The 19994-nt window shown below is 39.8% G+C and overlaps 1 protein-coding gene across 3 annotated transcripts in view; it reads right to left on the reverse strand.

The window, feature by feature from the left end:
- Positions 1-334: 334 nt before the first annotated feature.
- FUT9 (fucosyltransferase 9) overlaps positions 335-19994 on the reverse strand; it is a 103883-nt gene continuing 84223 nt past the window's right edge. For 2 of the 3 annotated variants that reach the window (XM_050972467.1, XM_050972468.1), the window contains exon 2: positions 335-1422. In XM_050972467.1, the coding sequence (XP_050828424.1) occupies positions 335-1422 (1088 nt within the window). Of the gene's footprint in view, positions 1423-12943; positions 13044-19994 lie in introns of those variants that run through there. The other variant, XM_018918251.3, reaches the window with a different exon arrangement.

Consider the following 19994-nt stretch of genomic DNA (forward strand, 5'->3'; position numbering starts at 1 on the left):
GGACATGTATCACAGAAAATGTGGAAAAACTTCTTTTAAATTTATAATAAGCAATCAAATACTCTTCAGTGCACATAATTAGTATATCTATTATAATTTGAAACTGAGTGCTGATGGCTGCTGCTGCTGATCTTTTAAAATCTCTTACAAAATATAAATAGGATAGCCAAAAGAGAATAACTGATAAACCATGATGTGAGATTCTCTTTTCCTTCCTTTTTTTTCTCTTTTCCTTTCCTCTCCCCTTGGACTGAAGTCCTTTCTGGCTTCTTCAAAAAAATGCACACACACAACTCCACACACACCCACCCCCATCCCACCCTCCCCCCCCAAATTAATTCCAAAACCATTTTTCTAAATTTCCAATGGACTTGTATTCCTGGTGTCTTTTCACGTGATCACAAGCAAGACATGCATGTGATTCCCAGAACCTAGGAAGATGCACTGAAAAATCCTTCTTCCAGTTGAAATAACTAAGATACATCTTGTTATTTTTGTCAAGCATCAGAAGGTATTCTGCCAGCTCTCTGGGGGAGAGAAAATCTTCCACATGTATGAAAGAGTCTGCTGGAATGTAATTCTCATAATTTTCTCTGGAAGGGCCCAGTACAACTGGCACTGATCCAGCCAGAAGAGCATTGTAGAGTTTCTCAGTAATGTAATCTTTGTGGATAGAATTTTCAAAGGAAAGGTAGAATTTGCACGAGGAGATAGTTGGAATCAAGTTTTTGTCATTGACGTAGTCTCCGAAGGCTTGTCCGTAGGTGTGGATTTCAATGTATTTGCTAAGCTCGTTGTAATACTTGACTCGAGCGTGCTCAGGGTTCCAGTTACTCACAACCCAACAGACCAAGTTTTCCTTACTTGGTACTTCTAATGTGAAGGAACTGGTGCCAACCATCATGAAGCCATAAGGCACCTGGATGTCTGAATCACGCCGGTAAGTCAGGGTCAGGTTAAAAAGGTGTTCGATGCCACTCTTTTGCGGAGTATGAGTTGGAGACTCCAAGTTCATCCAAATCCACTTCTGGAATGGTGGCCTGGCTTGCTGAGGTAAGTTGGCCAGATCCCAGCTAATGTCTCTGTGGTGAATGAGGACAGCGTGGGATCTGTTATAGAGCGAGCGGTCAGTAGTCAGATGGCACCCGGGGATGTTGAACATCGTTTGGCAGGACGTTAGATCGAATGTCTGACCAAAGGGCCAAACCCAGATCAAAACAGTAGTTTCATTGAGATTATCAGTTTTGGGAGAAAAGAAGTTCTTCATTTTTAGCACTGAACTGGCTGATTCTATAGGACCAGAAATCCAGGTATTTGTTGGTTTGATATAAATTAATATAAATGCCATGAAACAACCAAGGATAATGAAGATAATAAAAAATGACCGGAAAATTCCTTTATATGTCGATGTCATAATTTGCTCTGAGAAAAAAAGAGGAAGAGAAAGAGACAAAATAATATCAGGTATTAAATTACATATATATGTCTTGTTAAAATAATCATAATCAGACATCACAATAGAGAGAACTTCAATAACACTGAACTGCAACCTCAAAAATTTCTTTTGAATGGAGAGGGCATGGTCTCTTGCACTCTGTGACAAAGTGACAATATTTCTCTTCTTCACATTAAAAGCTCACTGACAAATTAAAATCAGGATTTTAATATGTCTCATACTTGGTGAATCAGTACATGTTGAGAATTTTTTTTGCTCAGAACCTAGGCCCAGCATTTGGAACACGGAAGACAGACTAAATTACCCTTTAATTCTATGCCTGTGTCTGGATACCATAAAGGATAACATGCTGCAGATTTGTTACATTTGTATTTGTGTGAATGTGGAGGACATAGGATTAGAGGATTGAAAAAGGAAGGGACTAGAACTTTAATTGTGTAATCAATAAGACTTATTAGAAAACTGGTTCATGTCTGGTGGCTACATAGGGATGAACATTCATGCTTTCTCCTGGGGACTCCTAAAACACCTAGGGGAGGAATCACGAATGGAGGGTTTACCTATGCAGCAACATATCTCATATAATTCCCACATAAAGAAAAATAAAGAGAAATTGATATAAAACATATTATTGTATATTTCATTTTGTTTTTATGTGTTAAAAATGAGGAAAAGTAGAGATATACTGCATCATTATGAGGCATCCTTTTTTTTCCATGGGGAGATAGGGCTGAGAAGTTCATATAGCTTCCTTTGTCCTTGCTTCAGCTGTTTCCTCCTGAGAGTGGTGATCAATCTCTTTCCAGAACTACTCTACCATATGGTTCTTGCAAAACCTAACAACCCTAGTTAGGGTTTGTTAATTGCCAACCTTTGATCCTGACTGTTGCCCTAGAACTCAGAGATGTTATAAAACTAAAAACAGTTAACCATGCAGCACCATGGCATGCAAGGGAAAAGGAGGGGAAGTCAGTTACCAGGAAAAAGTAGTCTGAACACACTGGCACACTGTAGATTTTACAATGTGTTGCAATTACTGTAAATGTTGTCTGACTTTCATTTTCGGCACATCTTTCAATTTTTTGTGTTTTGTTTTCTTGGCTAGATAGTGCCACAAAAAAAAAATAAAACCCCCACCCCTATAAATAGAAAATATATTATATTATATAGATGTATAAATATATATATTTGGATATATATATATATATGTGTATATATATATATGTGTGTGTGTATATATATATATATATATATTATATATATATATACACACACAAGTCAAAGAGAGCAGAAAGTGAATTTCACTTTAAAACCACTTCCATAGCTCAACTCTTCCTACTATGAAATAAATCATTAAATTCAGAATGAAGTCATGGTAGAACATGATTCAGAGGTCCAATAATAGCACATAACTTTGCAGCCTTTGTGAGTGCAAAAACTGATGTGTAGTGAGTGTAGCACTAAGGTTACAACAGAAATATTTTCCCATTCATTGCTGAGGAAAGGAAGAAGGAGGGAGCACCTCTTAGCTTAGCTTTATTCTAACACTGTATTTTGAAGAAAAGGGAATTTGTCACAATATCTCCTGGCTTTGGGAAGATGGATGGTCGTAATTTCTGGTTATAGTGGTAGGTTAACCTTGTCTGGCTGTCAGACCCATCCAGCCACTCTCTCACTATCTCTCCTTAACAAAATATGGGAAGAAAATAAGATGAAAATCTCATGGGTTGAAGTAAGGACAGGAAGGTGACTTAAAAGTTACTTTCATAGGCTAAACAGGCTCATCCTGGGGTGAAATAATGTAATTTATTGTAATTTAAAATAGATTGTATAGTGAGAAAAAAGACAAATATTAAAATAAATGCTGTCCCTCTTCTTCCCAGGCTCAGCTTCCTCCTTCATTCCCAACTCCTATGCCTCCTACCCACTCCTGAGCAGTGCAGGGGGATAGGAATGCAGGTTTGTGATCATTCCACAACTACTCCTCTTAGCTGCTCCTTCCTCCTTATACATTTCCCTTCCTCCTAAATGAGTCCTTCCTATGGGATACAATTCCTTCAGGGAAAAAAACCACTCAGCTACTGAGTGGGCTATCCACGGGATGCTTCAGGACACAAGCTCCTGTGGGGTCCTTCCCAGGCCACCATGGGCTGCAGGGGAATTTTTGCTCCGGTGTTCGGAGTACATCCTCCTGTCCTTCTTCTCTGACCCTGGTGCTCACAAGGTTGTTTCTCACGCTTTCCCCCTCATTCTCCACTGATTGTGCCTTCCTTAAATACACTTTCCCAGTGGTGTCAGCACCTTGGCTGCAGGGTTTAACCATGTCCTGCAGTGGGTGTTCTGGGATGTGCTAGAATTGGCATGGGGTGGCCCTGGCTGCTCTTTGGTGAGTCTGTCTGGCAGTGCCTGAGCACAAACATCACAAACATCTCCAACAATTATATAAAATATATAGAATGACCAGTCTGGTGCTTTTGTCTAGGCCCTTTTTCTGAAGGACATAATTTAGCAGGCCCTCTCTGATTTCAGCAAAATGATCCTGAGGGGAATAAAGGAAGGGGACAGCATGCCCATGACTTTTCCACTTATCCTCATCAGTTTAAATCCCTTTGAAAGAAAAATGAGTCTTTACATCAACATTACATTTAGCCTGTGTTGAATGTTGCTGGAAATTATGTCTAGAAGGAAGGATATGACCTATGCGAGCCTAAGACTGCCTCCTTTCCTTACTACAAGGAAAGTGAGAATAGGACTTCTAAGGAAGAAGGGATTTAGGTTGAACAGCTCTAAGAGGTGCAGCTCAAGGAAAAAGCAAGAGGCTGAGCTGATATTCATGTAAAGCTGTTCTTTGTTTCTGTGCTTTTGGAAGCAATACACAGCATAGGTATAACTTATCACTGAACAGAGTGTGAGCTGAGTTTGAACAATAGATTAGGACACATTTATTCACAGGAGCTGATAATTTTCTAGGGATTAAAAAGAATGATGAAAAATCAGAAAAGGATTTTAACATTGTGCCTTGTAACATAGTCACCCTCCAGCTAAAAGCCTTTTGACTCAAGTCTCTGACAGGGATTATTTTACACTAAGCTCTTCTGCTAACTAATAACAAACCCCTGCATCATCATATGACAGTTCTTACTACATAGGAAATGACCAGATGTTATGTCTTCTGTCCTCTGCCTGAAATTCCAGTTTGTTCAGAATCTTGCATTTGTGTAGGAAGCTTTTGAAGTGTGGAGCCAATGTGAGGATAATCACTTGTGGTTTGTGCTACCCCAAGTACCAATATTAACACCTGACCATGTTAAACAGATGAGTTTGCCAATTTTTGTCTCTTCTGGGTTGATTTCCTCTCCTGGTTTTGCTGTCCTGTGAAGGTATGTCCTCCTTCTGATGTGGGATCATGGTTTTTAGTTTTTGCCTTTTACCAAAACATAACATACATCCAGGCTGTATAGTCCTTCATCCTTTGGATTCAGAGAACTAACCATTCAGTATGCAGTCTCACAGATCCATTAGATATATTGGCATCGCTGGCATGCTTTGCTCTGAAACTACTGCTAATGGAATGGTGGAAAAAGGTTCTAATAGAAAGACCCATTAAAAAATTGAATGAGAGTCTTGCAAGGAAGAAGAGGACCTGAGCAGACTTAGCTATACCCTGAGGAGCTGGACAGGATTTTTTTCATAGAATTCTGTTTTTGTATTCCATTTTGTGGAATACAGTAATAACTATTAAGATGTATACTGGGAATAGTGGCAATTTTCCATGACGAGGCACTAACAGAATCAATAATTTCTGTGCTTCACAGGACAGATTGAGGAACCCATGGAATGGACCAGCAAATGCTGCTTTCATGGCTTTTGGAGCTGAGTCCTGGGCACAGTCTGGCAGCAGTAAGTAGAGTGAAGGCGTGTGTTAAGCACTTGTTGACACATATTATTTGCATAGCATCATAAAATGGTTTGGATTGGAAGGGGTTTTTTTTGAGAAGTAGCTTATGTGTTCTACTAGGACATAAAGGTTATGGTGCACTAGAATTCATAGACTGTTTTTCCCATAATAATCTCCGAAATGGGGAGTCTTTTCCACATTTATTTGTGTCCTTCATTTCTGTGCCCAAGATATGCATTAACATCTCACTGTAATTCTCACTATAAAGGTGACACTTAAGAGATGTTTGTTACAAGCCATCCAGGGAAGTCACCTTAGTTCACCCTTCCCCTTTCATGGCTTTTCTTCCACCACAGAATCACAAATTTCCTTTCTGTGGATTCCCTCCCCCATGCATGTTGGAGTCTGAAAGGAGAACTTTGTCAAAGAGATGTGTTTACTGCGATTTCTGCCAGCTGGAAGAATTCTGTACTTTTGATAGTTTTGTTATAAAGTACATTTCGGAGTGTTGTGCAGTAGAAAGTATTTTCTAGGTGCTTTTTTTCCCAAGTTGAAAGTATAGTATTTTATCAGTACAAGACTGTTTTTCTCGGTACAAAACTTAGCAAGGCTTCTTTTTAAGTGCAAATCTTGGCATTCCATCAGCAAGCAACTGTATTTAGCAGCAACACAAACAGGGAGATAGTAATGGGGTATCAGCCCTGTTAACCCAAAGTTTACCAGGCAAGGCTTGCAAAAAAAAGTCTGGTTTTGAATGCATAATATTTATTAAGAAATAAAACTGAATTTTATGGGAACTTTTTAATCATATTTTCCTTGCAACTGTGACTTCTCTGTCGTTCCAAACGGGACAGATATGTTTTGGTTTTTTTCTGATTATGCAATACTGCAGGGGGGAGAAAACATAAACTTTCTCATCAATAGTATTGATGCCTATTTCTCCAACACCTTTTGCAACAATTTCTCCAGTTTCTCAAGGTTTTGCCAGTAGCCCAAAATATATCATTATTTGCAGAGGTATAACTTTCATTACTAGTCTAGTACTAAGATTTTCCAAATGAAAAGGACAGTATTTTAAAATAAAAATGAAGCAAAGATTCTTAAAAGCATGGACACCGGATCATGAAAAAAAATCACAATACTTTTCACACCTTAGAATTCTTAAATATTTGGGGCTAACTCTTGTCTTCACCACCAGCTGGCCTTAGGATTCCTCAGGTAGAAATGCTTAGCCTCAAGATAGTCTCTGGGGATCACTCCAGGCATCAGAGTGGGTGAAGGGCAGAAGGACTTTGAGATTAACAGAGGTGTCAGAGGTAGGTATTTCTAGAAGCAGACAATCTAGGTAGATACTTCAGGGCCATAAAAGGACAGTTGAATGCAGTGGGAACTGATAGCAATCACAAGCAAACAATTGTTATTGCTAGAAAGAAAGCTCATCTGAGATTGCTCTCCCTGTCCTCTGGCATGTTTAACCAGACTTGGCCATGGCATATTTGCATTTATGCTAAAAGCTGGATTTTCTTAAAGCACACTTCCAGTTAGCTAGAGCTTTGTCACCTGCAGTGTTGAAGAAAACCTGATTGCCTCAGGATAGCCAGTGTGTAACTTCTTATCTCCAAGTCACTGCTGTATGGACATGCCCCCAAGTGCTTTTGCTTTAGCTTTGAAACTGAAGAGTGCTCCTTTTAATGGAATTAACTCTCACTGCTCCCAGTTAAGCTTTCTCTGTTGCAACTGGAACAGTGGACTTTTCCCCCCACAACATTTAAACACAGGCTTGTTTCCACACCTTTCCATGCCTGTCCACAGATTTCTGAAAACAAACCAGCATGAAAAGGCTTAACAGAGCTGCACAGAGTTAAAAGGCTGGAAACAGAATGAACTGCTGATCTCAGACTGCATATTTTTATTCTACTGTTTACAACATTCTTTTCCTTCCCCTCTCCACCTCCTTTGTTTTCGAGTTATTTGTTAATTCCACAGATTCCAGTTTTGTGTATTTGCACTCTGAGAACAGTATAGAACCATTTCATTCCGTGGTGGTAAATTTTACTTCAAACAGTTTTAAAAAAATGACCTAAAAGCACCCCGAGGACAGGTAACCATTAAGATAGATTGCTTCAGAATGGTGCAGAACCTATCACTGGAGACTGGCAAGAACAAGGTTAGACAAGCACCACTAAGCAATGAGAGATCAGATTGTGCCCCCAGGTCCTAGGGCTGGGCTAGAATGACCTTACTTGTTTCCTTCCAGCCTTGTGCTCATGGCATTAAACACAGATTCTTATAAAATGAACCTAACAAGAATACAAACTGGTGGTCTAAAACTGCAAAGAATTGCAGAATGAATGAGTAAAGCCACCCCCATCCTCAAAGTTGTCTTGCAAAATATGAAGTAGCCACATGGCACAGAGTGAAGGAAAAAGTGAAGGAAAATAAAAAAATATGTGGACAACAGCAACTACAAAGTCCCTATTTTTAAGGGCTAATCCTAAATCTTCCTGTCAATTGCTAGACGGGGTACAACTGCTTTTTTTTGTGAATGTCTGAATCTTGACCCCCTTGCTGAAGAAAATCCTATTCTCAGCTTCCTTCTCCAAATTGCTGTGCAATGCACAGCATCCTGCTACGGCTCAGCAGCCCCCAGCCTTCCCCCTGATTGTCATCTATCCTCTCCTTCTCTCCATGGCAGTCACACACTGTCACTCTCCAGCTGCTTATGCAACAGCTCAGTGGTTTCTTGCTGTGATCCAACTGTACAGCAAAAGACATTAGCCAGGGACACAGAGTCTCTCAGAACAGCAGGGGAAATGGCTAAAGCACTGCTGTCCTTACCAGAGTGACTTTATGTCCACCAACACTACAACATATAAAAGAGAAAAACACAGTCCTGTCATCAAGAAACTTTTCCAGACAATCCACAGCTAGTGTCAGGACACTCCATGTGCCAGCTTTCTAATCATGAGATTATGATTTTGTTTCAGAGGGTACGGGAGGTACCCTTTCCTTCCCTTGGCACAACTGGAAAAAAAAAGACATGCAAAGTGATCAGAATCTCAGCAGCCTTGCCAGCCTTGGTAGCATGCAGACAGAACCTTTTTTACCTTAACTTCCACGTTTGCTTGTCCACATCACAGCTAGTTTATGATCAACAGCAATCTGTGAAAGGGGTGATGGCTTTCCATACTGTGCTAGGTATAGAAAATGGAGTTCTTCACCACTGTAGCTTAGTAGCAAATTTTATCTGCCTTGCTAGAAAAGAGCTTTTTATCCTTCTGAATATAAAGCTCATCATAGTTATGCAGAACAAGCCAGTCCCTGCCTCTTTCAAAAGCCCTGAAAAGGCTCTGCACAAAATGAAGCTGATCAAAGAAAAGCGCTCCAAAAGCAAGTGGTCTCTTCCTCCTCTCTTTCCATGTGGTTTGGGAACAGCAAACTGCTGTTCTCTCTGATTCTGCCAGAATTGCAGAGAGAGCTCTTCAGCAGCTTTGTGACTGGCTTGTAAAACTGCAGCCGGCCAGCTGAAGTATGAATAACGTACCTGCACAAACTGTGTGCTTGTGATGGCCACCTGCCCACCAGAAAGCCCTGATTGACTCACACTGGCGGTGAAAATGATGTGAGCAAAGCCAAACAGAGAGGGAGCAGGAAGTGGCAGGAGAAGAACCAGAGGCATTCCTGTGCACATAAGTTAAACTCCCCATCAAAAAATCACAGTTGCTTCTGACTGATTTCCTAATATGTAGTTCCCCTGTAGAGTGGAAAAACACCTCCTCTGAAGAAGAAGATAAATCAGAATCAGGAAAAAACAGAGGATTCCTACTATAATATTGAACACTTACTCTACAGTAAATTAGTTCTGTGGCAAAGCAAGGCTTTTGGAGCACTGAGCACCGGCTGTTTGTGTGGATATGATTAGAGGCTAGGTGCAGTAGTTATGATAGTAAACTATTAAATTTACTTTAAATTTAAAGATTATTTTAAAATCATGGAAAATTCAGGGAGTTAGAAAGAAAGTTAGGCTTAGTAGGCCCTGGGAAAATGTTAGGCCTTATATTTGCTAGATCATGTGAAACTGCGCCTGTGTTGTCAGTATATGATAAATTATATAATTGTTAGATGTGATTAGATATAATTCTTGTTTAAAGTATCATGAAAAACTATGTTAGGAGTTTGAGGGGGATCACGAGAAATCCATGCTTGGATGAAATCAATGTATACAATAGAACTATATAAGTTTAATAATTAATATGCGAGTTATATAATGATAGAATCTAAAACATATTTGTATTGAAACCATGTCAGGTCAGATTTGGGTCTGTGCACCCCTGACCCCCAGAGCTCTTCAATAAAAGCACCTGCATATAATCATTCCTGATTATGTGTTCCTGAACACCAACATTTTTGGCAACCCTAGATGGGACCCTGCTGAGCGAGTTCGTGACCTGATCACGCTCCAGGTGGCACCAAGGAATTCTTGGGGAGCCCATCGGCTGCGACAGTCTCCACAGCCCACAGCGTCCCTGGGAGACAGCTTAGGTGCTTTTACTGTGGTTTGGTTGCCTGCCAGGAAGATGCAGCAAAAGCTACACCAGGCTAAGGAATTCCTGGTGGTATTGCCTAGGCTCTGTCCATTAGACAATCGCGAATGCGTTGCAGGCTGGGCATTTGTGGTGCACTGTAGTTGTAATATAGAGAAGCTTAAAGGGATTTTGGGTGGCAGTGCCCCCATACCACAAAATTCTCCTTTGGGCTGCTTATTAGCACATTGGAAACAGGGTAATTTGGGGAAGAGTTACGTAAGGCTAAGTTGATTGATTATTGTAATACACGGTAGCCAGAATAAGTCTTGGAGGATGACGAAAAATGGCCAGAGAATGGGTCTTTGCAATATAACACCATTTTGCAGTTGATGTTGTTTTGTAAGCAAGAAGGAAAATGGGACGAAATTCCGTGTGTTGATTTCTTTTTCTATTTGCAAGGTAAGCCAGAATGACAGGTTGAATGTGGGTTAATGGTGGATAGAGCATCTCCAAGTGATAAGTGTGAGGTTTGTGTAAAAGAGAAACATTGTCTATAACACTTCGTGTTGAAAGGAAGTCTGAGTAGGAAAAATGATACAGATGTTGATTTACAGGTAACTCCAACAAGACCAAGAGAACCTAATCCTATCCCGCCTGCTTCACCTGTCCCTATTTCACTTTCTGCTCCTACTTCACCTAATTCTATCTTGTCTAGTTCTTCTTCACCCTTCCCTCTTTATCCTTTTCTCCCACTGTCCCCTGATCTCTCTTCCTCAGGAGATGAAGATCTAACTGTGATACAAAGAAGGGAGGGGGGAATGTAAGTGAAGGAGATGGTGATAGTGGAGGTGAATCGGTGACACCAGTATCTCACAGGACTCAAAGTCGGTCAAAGCTTGCCCTGGTCTTGGCTAGAAAAGACCTGGGCAGACAAAAGCAGACCATGATTGCTACTTTGCGACAAGGAGTAGAAGTGGAGGGGTCAGTGTTTATAAAAGTGCCTTTTTCTCCTGCAGATTTAGTAATTTGGAAACAATTGGCTGGGACTCATAGGGAAAATCCTGATAAGGAAGCACAAGTGGTAAAAATGGTTATGAAAACTCAGAATCTGGATTGGGATAATATGCAAGTAATATTAGATACTTTACTGTATTCTACTGAGAAAGAAATGGTACTTAAGGCAGCCCAGGAGAGGGCAAGGGAGGATATCAGAAATGGACTCATAACAGGAACCCTAGATGACAATTTTCCAATAAAGAATCCAGGGTGGGATCCTAATGCACCTGGGCATATGCGGAGGCTGAAGAAATATCAAGAATGGGTCCAGATAGGAGTTCAGAAAGCTGTGCCTAAGACTATGAATTGATCTAAACTGTATGAGGTCCAACAGGAAAAGAAAGAATCTCCTACTGTGTTTTTGAAAAGGCTTAAGGAGGTGGAAAGAAAACATACAGATCTCCAAATAGACACAGCACAAGTGAAGGTTCAGCTCGGTCTCATATTCCTGGGGCAGTCACAGGATGATATCAGAAGGAAATTGCAAAAATTAGAAGGGGAGGAATTAAGGAATCTGGATAAACTACTTGAGGTAGCCTAGAAGGTATCCAATAATAGGGAAAAGGAGGCTGGTAAAAGACAGCAGCAAAACCTTTTGGCAGTAATATAAGGAAAAGGGAACCCAGATTTCAGAGGACGTGGCAGGGGTGGTCATGGACTGGGTAGAGGCAAGTTTGGCAGGGGTCAGGGAGGATCAGTCATGCAAGAGTTAAGCTTAAATAAGTGCGGGTATTGCAAGCAGGAGGGGCATTGGAAGAGAGAATACCCAAGCAACCGGAATAATGGAACAACTGGAACAACCAGAGCAACCGGTTTAACCAGGGCAATCAATTCCAGGAAGACATGTCCAAGGCTATGGTACTAGAAGAATATCGTATCTGACTGGAAATGAAACAATCCACGCAGGAGCCTTTGGTAACTTTACTGTTAGGCGATAGAGAGGTGAAGTTCCTGGTGGATACAGGTGCCATGTAGTCTGTAATAAATGATTTGCATGGGCAAATTAGGGACAAGTAACAACAATAGTTGGGGCCACACGGAAGGAGGAAAATCAGCCATTCTTGCAACCCTTAGATTTGTGTTTTGGAAACAAGGTTTTAATGCATGAATTCTTATATGTACCTGAGTGTCCAATTCTACAGGGAACTTCTAATGAAAATATCTGAATCAAAGACGGGACAAATTTTAATGATAAAGAAAAACTGGTCCCTCTGTCCCTAAGGAAGTAGAAGATTCAGTAATTTCTTCTGTATGGGAAACAGATATACCAGGAAAACATAAATTGGTGCAGCCAGTGCATGTAGAGTTAAAGGAAGAAGCGAGGCCTCTACGAAGCGAGGTCAAAGATTATTGATAAATTCTTGAAATACCAAATTCTAGAGGAATGTGAATCAGAATTTAATACACCAATATTTCCAGTGAAGAAACCAAATGGTAAGTATAGATTTGTGCAGGGTTTGAGAGCAATAAACAAAATAACAAAGGTCATTTACCCAGTAGTAGCCAATCCCTACACATTGTTGACATCCATAAAAGAGACATATAAAAGGTTTAATGTAATTTATCTAAAAAATGCCATTTTCTGCATACCCTTTGAAAAAGAAAGTAGGAAACTGTTTGCCTTTGAGTCGGAAAATCCAGGGAATGGAAGAAAAACCCAGGTCACCTGGAGACAACTTTCACAAGGATGCAAGAGCAGTCTGACCCTATTCGGAAACCATCTGGAGAAAGAGATGGAGATTTGGACTGAGAATGGGCAAGTACTGAGAGACCAACACCTGTTGCAGAATGTTGATGATTTACCAATTGCTACAGAAGAAAAAGCAACCTGCATAAAGGTAACAATGGAGATTTTAAATTCATTGGGAATAGGAAGTTATAAGTAAGGTTAAAAAGTTTATAATGTAAGTTTATAAAATATCCAGAGAAAAGGCACAAATTGCCCAACAGACTGTGATCTACCTCGGATGTGAAATTTCTCAAAGGCAATGAAAACAAGATACTCACCGTATCCAAGCTCTTTGTGCTACTTGAGAGCCCCAGAATCTACACGAGCTGTGAGTCTTCCTCGGGATGGCAGGGTGGTGCCGCCCGTGGATCATGGACTATGGACTGATTGCGTAACCCCTGTACAAAGCCCAGATGACGCAGCCATTCACCGTGGGCCAACCACAGAAAGAAGCCTTCCAAAAATTAAAAGAAACACTGACAACTGCTCCAGCATTAGGGTTACCTGATCTGTCTAAAGATTTTCAGCTGTTTGTACATGAAAGGCTGCACTGGGAGTTCTGAGCCAATGTTTGGGAAGCTGGAAAAGGCTGGTGGGCTGTTTTTCCAAACAACTGACAACATAAGTGCCATGTGGCCTTCATGTCTATGAGCAGTCGCAGCGACTGTGATTTTGTTCCAAGAATCCAAGAAGCTCACTATGGGAAGGCACATAGATGTCTATGTGCCACACATGGTAACCACTGTCTTAGAGCAGAAAGGAGGTCATTAGCTATCTCCAAGCAGGATGATAAAATTCCAGGTAATCCTGACTGAGCAGGATGATGTCACAATAAATACAACTAACCTTTTGAATCCAGCTTTGTTTCTAGGTACCACAACTAAAGAAGGCCCATTAGAAGATGAATGTGTAGAAGTAATAGAGCACACCTATTCAGCAAGAGAAGACCTGAAAATGTCCTGCTAGAGCAACCAGAGCTGGAGTTATTCACAGATGGAAGCAGCTTCGTGGAGAATGGAATCACATACACTGGATATGCAGTAACAACAGTCAGTACAGTAGTGGAGGCAAAAGCATTATCACCAAATACAACTGGTTGCCTTAAACAGAGCACTAGAATTAAGTGAAGGGAAAAGAGTAAACTGGACTGACTCAAAGTATGATTTTGGAGTGGTGCATGCACACGGAGCGCTGTGGAAAGAAAGAGGACTACTATCTTCTCAAGGCAGGCACACTAAACATCAAGATGCAGTCCTGCAATTGATAAAAGCAGTACAAAAACCTGAGCAAGTGGCAATTATACACTGTAAAGCACACCAATCAGGAACTCCAAAATTGTGAGGGAAATCAAAAGGCAGACTGGACAGCTCAACAGATTGCTCGAGAAGTGCAAACAATAATGGCATTGATACCCTTAAATCTTAATGTACATCAATTCAATTTGCCTCCAAAACCAAAATATTCTTTAGAAGATGAAAGATTGGGACATTTGCTAAATGCACAAAAGAATTCAGAATGGTGGCCTGTGACTGCACAAGGACAGATAGTGGTACCCCCCTTGATAATGAGAGAAGTTCTACAAATTAAACATAACGAATGTCATTGGAGTGCAGAGGCATTGGTAAAATTGCTAAAGCATAGTTTAATCTTGGTATGGATGTTAATAATGGCAAAATCAGTAATGTCAAAATGTCATATCTGCTTGAATAACATCCCAGTGTCTAGACGGCAGGCACAGCTAAGAAGGATTTGGATAGGAATAGAGCCAGGAGACTATTGGCAGGCGGATTTTGTAGAATTGCCAAGAACTCAAGGATACAAATATCTGTTAGTAGGAGCTGACGCATTTTCTGGATGGCCAGAAGCCCTTTCCTGTCGCACAAACCAAGCAAAAGAAACAGTTAAGTGGTCACTACAGGAGGTGACTTCCAGGTTTGAGGTACCCCAGGGATATCATCAGACACGGGGCCCCATTTTATAGCCATGGTAGTAAGAGAAGTAAGTAGAATGCTAGGAATAACTTAGGACCTCCACACACCATGGAGACCCCAGTCAAGTGACCGGTAGAGAGGATGAATCACACACTAAAGAGGCAAATCAGTAAAATATGCCAAGAAGCCAAACTGCAGTGGCCCCAAACTTTGCTGATAGCACTACTGAGGATTTGGATAAAGCCTAGGAGTCAGATGTCTGTCAGTCCTTATGAGACATTGTATGGGAAACCATATGAATCTCCTGAACCTAACCCAAACATACATGTCACGGGAAAGCAGGAAGTGTATAATTATGTTCTGTCTCTTGGGAAAACTTTATTTCGGCTTCGGAACGCCCTCGTGTGGAATAGGCCACTGACTTTCGAGAATCCAGTTCATGACATACATCTGGGAGATGAGGTGTACGTTAAAAATTGGAACAAAGAGCAGCTTAAAGAAAAGTCGACTGGACCCCATCAGGCCTTACAGCAGTCAAAGTAGCCTGGGATGGATTTTCTTCACTTGGATTCACTATACCCAAGTGAAGAAAATCCATCCCAGACCATAGACTGTGAAAATTGTGGAACCAACAAAGTTGAGATAAGGTGTGTTTAATTGCTTCAAGAATGTTATCAGTAATAGTGCCAGTGCTCATTTTATGGTTATTGTCTTTGAGACAATATTGTGGAATGCAAGAAGATCAAATAACCTCTCTTCATTCTAGAATGAAGAGAGAGGTACAAGCAGAAACACAGGTGATAAAAGTTTCTAATACAATTTGGGCTGAGTATGTAATGACTGGATTAGTCAAAGACTTCACCAAAATGCACAACACCAGCTGAATAACTGCCTGTCTGCCAATACCGAAGGCAGCAGGAAACCCAATGAATTGGGGAATCATAACATCAAAATTACCTGAAATACAAAAGAACAAAACAATTGTACGTAAACAGGTACCGGAGTTGAAGCAAATAGAGAAAGTTGGAAAATAACAGGAGAGTGGATGAGGCCTCTGAGGAAACAGGATTGTATTTTAAGTCATGGCAGGGTAAGACAAATCATAGAGTGGTGGGTTAAAGATGAAGACATTGCAAGCTGGGAATGCTTTCTGCCACACTGTAAAAAGATTGCAGAGAATGTTACAGAAACCACTCTGATATGGAAATGTGAGGCCAAAGGTCAGAAAGGTCAGAGAGAGCCTTGGGACAGCGTGTGGTTCGTAAGTATACTTCAAAAATTCCAATATATGACAAATACCCCTTGGTGTACTAAAAGGGAAGGCTCTGAGAATGAAACAGTAATGGGAACTGCCACTAGTAGCAAAGCAAAGGCAGACAAAGTAAGGTAGTGGGCATGTAATAAAACTTATGACTGCACTTCTGATGATACAGAGATAAAACAGATACCACCCCTGGTAATAGCCCTACAAATTGTTTGTGCCTGCAGAGGGATCAAACATAAACAAGGTAAAGTGAATTACAAAATAGTCGTAGGGTGTACCAGGAGTACAATCCGAAGTCCAAGACAATTTGTATGGGCAACAAGTGATGGTACCTGGACAACACTTCTGCCTGTAGACAGGAGAATAAGAGAAATTACTTTGGGCCTCCCTACTTTATGTCCAATTTGGAAAAAGTCCATGGAATGGAAAACATGAACTTCTGCAGATGAGAACAAGATGAAAAATTCTAGACAATGAAAATTCAGATGACACTTGGAAGAGCCCTCTAGTGGAGTGAAATCTGGGTGGGCCCTAGAGTCTTTGCTCAGTCCAATAGCAAACTACCAGAATAGAGAAATGTTGTACAAACTTACAGGTCAGGTAGATAGACAAGCAAGAGTCACCCAGGAAGGATTTAACGAACTAAGTTTACAATTACAAGCCACAAGCCACAAAAATTACTTTACAAAATCGATTGGCCTTAGATTTGTTACTCCTGAAAGAGCATGGAGTGTGTGGATTTCTAAAGGGATGCATTGATCATTGCTGTGTCCACATCCCAAATGTAGAATGCAGATGTAGAATATGACATCAATCAGTTGAAACAAATAGAGCATGAAGCACAAGAAGAGCAAAAGGATTTGACTACGAGCTGGTTAGGCAAAATCTTCAAAGAGTTAGGGTGGAATGTGAGTTCATGGATTAAATCTATCATTGAGAGTGTGATATCTTGCTAATTGTTTTCTTAACAATTTGGTTAGTTTACATCATCTTAAAGGGAGAAATACAGAAGAAAACGCCCTTGAACCAAAAAATAATAAAGACACTGACATGAGATCTACACCCACCATCTTCTAGTTCTCTAGTTCAAGACAGTATCCATGACAATGTTTACATCAATCATGGATTCGAAGAACATCAAGTATAAACTCAGAAACAAAGGTGTATCACTGCATCAAGTGAAGGCATTTACACTTTTAGTGAAGTGAAAGGGGGAAATGATAGTAAAAGATTTTAAAATCATAGAAAATTCAGGGATTTAGAAAGAAATTTAGGCTTAGTAGACCCTGGGAAAATGTTAAATGTAGACCCTGGGAAAATGTTAGACTTGTATTTGCTAGATCATGTGAAACTGCCCCTATGTTGTCAGTATATGATAAATGATATAATTGTTAGATGTGATTAGATATAATTGTTGTTTAAAGAATCATGAGAAACTATGTTAGGAGTTTGAGGGGGATCACGAGAAATCCATGCTTGGATGAAATCAATATATACAATAGAACGATGTAAGTTTAATAATTAATCTGTAATGTATATAACGATAGAATATAAAACATGTTTGGCCTGAAACCATGTCGGGTCAGATTTGGGTCTGTGCACCCCTGATCCCCAGGGCTCTTCAATAAAAGCACCTGCATATAGTCATTCTGTGATTCTGTATTCCTGAAAGCTAACAGTTACACTGCCCTATCTTGCTGCATAGGCAAGCTCAAAAAATTTAATTGAGATTTAATGCTGCCTTTTTTGCAGATAAACCTTCATAGATCTGAGGATATTGCCAGTGGCAACACAACTTGTGAGATAGCTCTGTAGCCAGGAAAAAAGCCTGAGAGGCCTTGAAGAAATACCGTAAATTCCCCATAATCTGATCTCTGCTTAACATTTCACTTCTCTGCTTGCCTAGCACCTTTTCCTTAAGAGACTTGTTATACCTCTAGGTTTGGGATCTGTACTGATATAGCTGCTTTTTTTAGGATGCAGGTGTTCTCGCTTTAATTTGCAAAATCTTCTGTGCTGTGCATCCTAGCTGCCAGTTAGACAACAACTGCCCTAGAGGGAAAAGAAAGCTACTGAAGGGCTGAAATAAATTGTAATATGTTCTGTGGCTGAATTGGAGAATGCCTTTTACTACTATGTTAACAGAGAATAGAGGTTATAATTTATAGGCTTACTTTTAAAAATATGTCCATCCATATTCTTTGGAAATGAGACTTTTCCCCCTCACAGAATGTAAGGATGGACATTTGTTTTACAAATACAATCAACAGAACTGGGTTTCTTGACTTTCTGAGCTAAGAAGTAATGAAGTGTTCATCAAGAGGATTTAGGATAACCAAGAGTCCTCATCCAGGTTCTGCTAGTTGTCTAGATGCCTTGAGCAGAACTCAAGGTGTCTAGAACTCACTGATCCAGCTTTCCTAAAAGCCCATCAGTGACTCAAAACTTCAGGTTAGATTCTGTGCAAAGAGATCCTTCATATTGCAATATACTGAATGCCAAAACCAATGGCTGCTTATTTTCCATCTGAGAAAAGTGCAATTCAAATAATTGATGGATTATAGAGCACTTGCATGTGTAAGGACACCAGCACTAATTGGAAGAAAAGAAAAACAGCACCAATCATTTATGTTCACCAACAACTATATTCTCAAGATTACTTGTGTTGGTAGTACCAAATATTTCAACAGAATAAGCTGTTAAGTGTAAGATAGAAGGTGATTATAAAACAAGAGTCTTGAATGAAATACTTGTCTTGCTGGAGCAAGATTAGTAATTCACTATAAAGATTTTACTATATTGTAAAGTTTGGACACTGAAAACATGAGCAGAAGAGATCTGATAGATCTCTTTTAAGATCTGATACAAGTGCCTTTTTACTCAAACACAGGAAAAAAGAGCAAGATCCACAAAAAGTAAATTCAGAAACTTTCCTATTAAGAAGTTTAAACATATGCATGCACACAAACTGAAACAAAAACTTAATCACCCAAAACCTAAAGTGTGATAAAAGCAGAATGAAAGCATATTTTAAAAACTAGATATATTTTAGACAGTGTATACTATAAAACCAGCAAAACTAACAGTCCTTCAGCCTCTCAAACTGCACACTCTTCTGAGAAAACAAAATTGCATTTGAGAGGAAGCAGTAGTTAATTTCTTGGCGTGTGCATAACTTTCTCTTTGTGTACACAACAAAAGGAAGAGCAGATAGCTGGAACTACAAGTATAACAAGCTGAGAATACAAAGCATAACAAAGTCACTGAAGAGACTTTTTCTGTAGAAAAGAAAAACTTGAAGTTCTTCAGTGAAGAAATAGCAAATACACAAGAGGAATGGGTTGAAGGAACAATTGTTTGAAAAAATCCTCCAGTAGCTGCAAACACTGACATGTTCTAAGGTGATGTTTTCTTTTTACTACTTACTGTCCAGGTTAACATAGACACTGATGCCACTGAGAGCAACTCGAGGTTAGAACATGCCAATGTAGGATATTTTGCATAGGCTGCTGACAAAAAACTGCACAAAGCCAGCAGTTAGTCCAGAGATCATATTTCTTTTGAAAAGGCTCAAGTTATTTGCTATTTCTTAGCTTATTATCTTCCTTTTAAGCATCTTAAAAAGAGAAGTTAAATGTTTACAGTCTAAGTTTAATTCTAATATTTAGTTCGCCCTTGCTTCTAATGTTCAATTACTGGATTTTAGTGTCATACATTATTCTACTCTTGATAGAGAAAAAAAATCCATAATGAATTAATGAATGTTTTGCCACTAGAGTAACGATTCAATGTACAATTATTTACTGTACTTAGAAATACCATTTACCAAGTAGTCTTTTTCCCATCTTAAGGTTTGCAACCCATAGTCTTTTTCTGGCACAACTTGACTACTTATTAAAACTAGGCATTGAAAAAGTGGAAAGAGATTTCCTTTGTTCCTACAATGCAAGGAAGACTTTATATAGCAATCTTACTCAGAAAGTAACTTTCTAAAGAAAGTCTGGAGAGATAGGTAGGGAGAAACACAGAGAGAAAGAAAAAGAGCAGGGGAAATAAGCTGTAAAAGATTTTAAAAAGGGGTCTAGATATGAGGTCAGCACTTAATGCTGGATTCCTTTACTTTAAGGAAATTGG

This window comes from Serinus canaria, chromosome 3, assembly GCF_022539315.1.
Source record: "Serinus canaria isolate serCan28SL12 chromosome 3, serCan2020, whole genome shotgun sequence".
Taxonomy (NCBI): domain Eukaryota; kingdom Metazoa; phylum Chordata; class Aves; order Passeriformes; family Fringillidae; genus Serinus; species Serinus canaria.